The sequence below is a fragment of the Sceloporus undulatus genome, chromosome 1, assembly GCF_019175285.1.
Source record: "Sceloporus undulatus isolate JIND9_A2432 ecotype Alabama chromosome 1, SceUnd_v1.1, whole genome shotgun sequence".
Taxonomy (NCBI): domain Eukaryota; kingdom Metazoa; phylum Chordata; class Lepidosauria; order Squamata; family Phrynosomatidae; genus Sceloporus; species Sceloporus undulatus.
This window is the reverse complement of record NC_056522.1, coordinates 43,675,509-43,680,974: the sequence shown is the minus strand read 5'-3', so window position 1 is coordinate 43,680,974 and position 5,466 is coordinate 43,675,509. Positions and strand designations below refer to the sequence as shown.

General features: G+C 48.2%; 1 protein-coding gene across 2 annotated transcripts in view; it reads right to left on the bottom strand.

Annotated features, from left to right (window-relative positions):
• The window catches only part of CNIH4 (cornichon family AMPA receptor auxiliary protein 4), a 19,840-nt gene continuing 14,374 nt past the window's right edge, over positions 1–5,466 (bottom strand). For both annotated transcript variants that reach the window (XM_042444918.1, XM_042444919.1), the window contains 2 exons: positions 1,453–1,593; positions 1–210 (listed from right to left, as the gene is read on the bottom strand). In XM_042444918.1, coding sequence (XP_042300852.1) covers positions 183–210; positions 1,453–1,593 — 169 coding nt within the window. In that variant the 3' untranslated portion in view covers positions 1–182. The remainder of the gene's footprint in view (positions 211–1,452; positions 1,594–5,466) is intronic.

Here is a 5,466-nt window from a genome sequence, read left to right as displayed (position 1 = left end):
TCATGTTTTTTAAATATTTTATGTTAAAAAATACAGCAAAAATAGTTTTTGTTCAAAGAGGAAAAAATATACTGCATGACGACACCGGTCTAGGTTTACTTGAATGTTGCTCCTGGTTCCAAAACATTTTCAGTGGAGTGATAATTCAGAATTTGGCAACCATTAACAGCTCCAATTTGACTTCAGTCATTTATCAAAGCCAGGATCATACTGCAGAAAGAGTAGAAACAGCATTGGTGCATATAAAAGTATAATTTTAAACAAGACACCCTCATGTAACATGAATATTTTGCTAGCAATGTTTGTAGTTTCAGTTTGTTATCATTACTATGATAAGTCTTACTGAAGAACTGCAAATTGTGGCTCCAAGTGGTAGAATATTTTATTGTACAACCACCATCACATTAGCTCTTACCAAGTTCATTTCAGTCAAATAAGGGCTGAGGTTTAGAACTCCTTTATATCAAAGCTGCATGAAGCATCCCAAGAGCTAGACCAGTGATGGCAAACCCATGCCATGCGTGCCGGAAGTGGCACTTTGCGCCATTTCCTCAGGCACGGGGTGAAGGAGAAGACAGAAGAGGCACGTGCGTGCCCATTCCTCCCCCTCCCTGCCTTTTCCTGGCCTCCAACTGTCTCTCGAGACAGCTGGAAGCCAGAAAAGGGCACTCCGGAGAAGGAGCCAGAGGAGCGCGTCTCTGGCTCCTCCTTGCAGCCTTTTCCCGGCCTCCAGCTGCCTCTTCAAGAGAACTAGAGGCTGGGAAAAGGGCGGGGACAGGAGGAGTGACAGGCGCGTGCCACTCGCTCCTCCCCAGGGAGGTTTGCCGGCCTCCAACTGTCTCTCTCCAGAGACAGCTAGAAGCAGGGAAAGATCCGTGGGGAGGGAGGGAGGGAGGGGGCCTGCCCATCTCCCTCCCTCCCCACTTACCCTTCCTGCCCTCCAAGTGTCCCAAACGGGGCACTTGGAGGGCAGGGAAAGGTCTGTGGGAAGGGAGGCCTGGGCCCTGCCCATTCCTCTTCTTCCCCTTTTGCCTTTCCTCGCCCCCAAAGGAGAGAGAGCCCTTTGGGGCAAAGAAAGGTCTGGGAAGAGGAGGACTGGGGCCGTGCCCATGGCTCCGCCCCCTCATGGGCCTTCCCTGACCCCCCAGCTGTCCATGGAGGGTGGAATTCACAACCCCTCAGCCTGAAGCCCCGCCCCAGCATGCAGCCCCATCCCGGGGGGACAGAAGCCCCGCCCCCTGGCACGCGAACCTAAAAAGGTTCACCATCACTGAGCTAGACAAACCCCCATGTATGCACAATAGATTTTTTGGGGGAGGGAAGAGAAATAGCATTTAGCAAATGTTGCAAAGATCCAGTTCTGATCTTTATAAAGATCCTCTGATCTCTCAGAGTAAAATGTGTTAGTAGGAATCACTTTACTGACCTTAAATTGCAAGACTCAAGACTTACCTATAAAGGTACACGAAAAAACAAAGAAGGTGAAAGCCAAGTTTAATCATGGCTTCCTTCATGTGTGATTTTAGCTGCCCTCGGTTATGGATCTCTGTGGGATCAAATACTCCCATGTTTCCACTCGGAACCATAATGTACCTGGAGAGGTTTAAAGGAGAAATGTCTCAATACATATACTCTAGTGAAAAAGTGATACAGTTGAAGTTCAGTGCGCTAATAACTTGACTGACAAAGATTATCGAAGATATTTGGCTGTTTAGCCCACTACTGTCAACTCTGGCAGTTGTGGCTTTCCAAGCAGGATTGTCTCCTAGCCGTACCTGAAGATCGCTGATATTCTCTGCTTGTCTTTTCATCTAAAGCTCAACCAGATGTAGCAATGCCTGGTTTCCAAAACCAGACAACATCAAGTAGTACTTGGTGTGGTAGGATGGACAAATTCAGTTGTTCCTAACCTTTTGGGGATGGAAATTCACGGAGAAAAAACCTATTGGATTCCCTGACAAAGATTATCGAAGATATAAGATCATGAAAGAAGTAGAGAAAGGAACACAAGCAAACAGGATGGAGGGGAATGGGCACAACAAAGCTTCACAGGGGCAATTTGGAAAAGAAAAATGATTTGACACCTGGGGGAAAGCTAGCTCCTTTTCAGGTGAGTTCAGTGCAACAGGAGGCAGAGATCACATAATAATAAATAATAATAAAAACTTTATTTGTATACCGCCCTTCTAAAAACCAGGGCGGTGAACAACAATTCAGAACAATATAACATCAGGTCATACAAAACATTAAAACAGATTAATAAAAATAATAAAATGTCCATGCCGGCAAGACAGTGCTGACAAGGGGAGGGGGGGAGAGCAACTGGTCAGGGGTAAGCTTGTTCAAATAAGTGGGTCTTTAGCCCCTTCCTAAATTGGGCTAGGGAGGTGGCTGAGCGGAGCTCGAAGGGCAGCGCGTTCCAGAGGTTGGGGGCAGAGATGGAGAAAGCCCTCCTGGTGGTAGAACTATATTTCGCCTCTGGAACGGTTAACAATAGCTGCCCTGATGATCTGAGTGTGCGGGGCGGATTGTACGGAGAGAGGCGGTCCTCCAGATACCCTGGGCCCAAGCCATTTAGGGCTTTATAGGTAATAACCAACACCTTGTATTGCGCCCGGAAGCGAATAGGCAGCCAATGTAAGTCTTTAAGGACTGGTGTTATATGACTGGCCCTGGCAGTGCCAGTGACCAGACGGGCTGCCATATTCTGCACAAGTTGCAGCTTCCGGGTATGGTACAAGGGTTGCCCCATGTAGAGCGCGTTGCAGAAATCCAAACGAGAGGTTACCAGGGCGTGTACAACCGTTTCAAGGTCTCCCCGGTCGAGGTAGGGACGCAGCTGGCGTATCAGCCGAAGCTGATAACAGGTGCTCCTGACCGTCGCATCCACCTGAGATGTAAGGTGGAGCGACGAGTCCAGGAGCACCCCCAGGCTGCGTACAGAGTCCTTCACGGAAAGCGTGATTCCGTTCAGGACAGGTGGAACCACCGCCAACCCCGGACCGGGGGAACCTATCACGAGTACTTCCGTCTTCTCTGGATTCAGGCTGAGTCTGTTGTCCCTCATCCAGCCCATTACCGACTCCAGACAGGCCACGAGAGGAGAGACGCCAATCCCGGTCACTGCATCAGTCGGAGACATAGAGAAGACTATTTGGGTGTCATCAGCGTACTGATAACACCGCGCCCCATGTCTCCGGATGATCTCTCCCAGCGGTTTCATGTAAATGTTAAAAAGCATGGGAGACAGAATGGCTCCTTGAGGGACCCCAGATGTAAGGGCCCTCTCATCGGAGCGCACGTCTCCCAGCTGCACCATCTGGGACCTCCCGGAGAGGTAGGACCGGAACCACTGGAGCGCAGTGCCCCCGATTCCCACCTCCGCCAGGCGTCCCAGAAGGATACCATGGTCTATGGTATCGAAAGCCGCTGAGATGTCCAAGAGCACTAACAGGGACACGCTTCCCCTGTCCATGCCCAGACGGAGATCATCGACCAAGGCGACCATAGCAGTCTCAACCCCGTAACCCGCCCGAAAGCCGGTTTGAAATGGGTCTAGATATTCCGTTTCATCCAAGATCGATTGAAGTTGGATTGCAACCGCCCGCTCGATCACCTTCCCCAGAAATGTCAATAGCGAAATAGGCCGATAATTGTTATGCAACAGGGGGTCGAGGGAGGGCTTTTTTAATAGAGGTTTAACTACGGCCAATTTCAAATTTGTTGGAAATTGCCCATCCCTCAGTGAGGTGTTAATAATCCGCTGTAACAGCAAAGTTACAGCTGGGCCCCCCTGTGCCGCTAGCCATGAGGGACAGGGATCGAGAGGGCATGTTGTCTTCCTAACACTTCCGAGGATCTTGTCCACATCCTCGGTACTGACAGACTCAAACTGATCCAGACTAACCAAGTTCACGGATGCCCTGGATACCTCTACTCTAGGTTCTGCTCTAAGGCTGGCCTCAAGACCTTCGCTTATCCGAGAGATTTTATCCGCGAAGAAGTTGTTAAATTGGTCGCAGCAGGCCTTAGAAGGTTCAAGGATCTGGTTCGGGGCAGGAGGGAGCTGAGTTAGCTCCCTCACTACCCTGAACAACTCTGCCGGACGCGACTCCGCGGACGCGACACGTGCAGCATAGAACGAATTCTTAGCTGCACGTATCGCCTCTCCATAGTCCTTCAAAAGATGGTCTAGGAGAGTCTGGTCGGATAAGCACTGGTGTTTCCGCCAGCGGTGCTCTAGCCGTCGCAGAACCCGCTTCCGTGCCCGGAGGTCTTCTGTATACCAGGGTTTTCGTTTGGAAGCAGGCCTGAGAGGGCGCTTGGGAGCGATACTGTGTATAGCCTTGGAGAGACCGGTATCCCAAATACCGGTCAAGACATCAACAGAATCGCCGTCATTTCCATCCATAAGCCCCTCTAGGGCTTCCTGGAACCTTTTGGGTTCCATCAGCCTTCGTGGGTGGACCATTCTAATAGGTCCGCCACCTCCAAGGGGGATCTGGGTAGACACATAGAATGGATATGTAAGGAGAATACTACTGGATCAAACTACAGGTCTATTTAATCAGGGGCTCTATTCCTCCAGTGGCCAACCCAAACGAAGCCCAGAAACAGGATTTGAATAGAACCTTTCCACTTAGGCTTTCCAATAACAGGTAGTGTGTAAGATGGTACTCTTGGCAAAAGGTGTGGGGGGGGAGGCACTGTGTAGAAGATCAACTCTGTTGCCAGCAAAACATAAATCCATACACAGTAAATAAAAAAGCATGGCTGTTCAGGAAATGCTAAAATTTATGTGTAAGCAGTTCCCATCGCCTCAACTAAAAAGATACACTTGAACAATTTAAGAAACTACCAAAGTGTCATCTCTTAAGATATTTACAAATATTTTCTAGTAAAGTTCTGAATCTGACTGAATACATTTAAATTAAAATGTACTTTTACTCAGTTTTTACCCCAGTAAATCAAACATTTAAAGTTCAAATGCTGTTAGCTACTATACAAGTTTTTGATATGTTTATATCATATCTAAAGGTATTGTGTTTTATTTTTTTAGTTTGTTACTAAATCGAAGTTGAACCAAATTTGTTAAACCAACATGCTAAATGAGATGCCAGTCAATTTAGAGTATTAGGAACATTTACAAATCAAGTTTTTCAAGAAAACCTATATCCCATCCAAGGAACTGACCGCACTAGAGGAGATTCAGCAATGCTGCAGCCCCTCAGACTTTGCCACAATATTAATTAGGTCAAACCTGACAGTTCTTCAATAACAATTATATTTATTCTTCAAAAGTGCATTCAGTTCCAATTTAATTATCATCGTTCGGCCTCTGAGGGAGAGAGAAGGCTGGCCCAGTACCATCAGGGGCTGGCCTGAAGAAGGAGGCTCCTCCCTCCCTAACTGTCATCGTTCGGCCTCTGAGGGAGAGAGAAGGCTGGCCCAGTACCATCAGGGGCT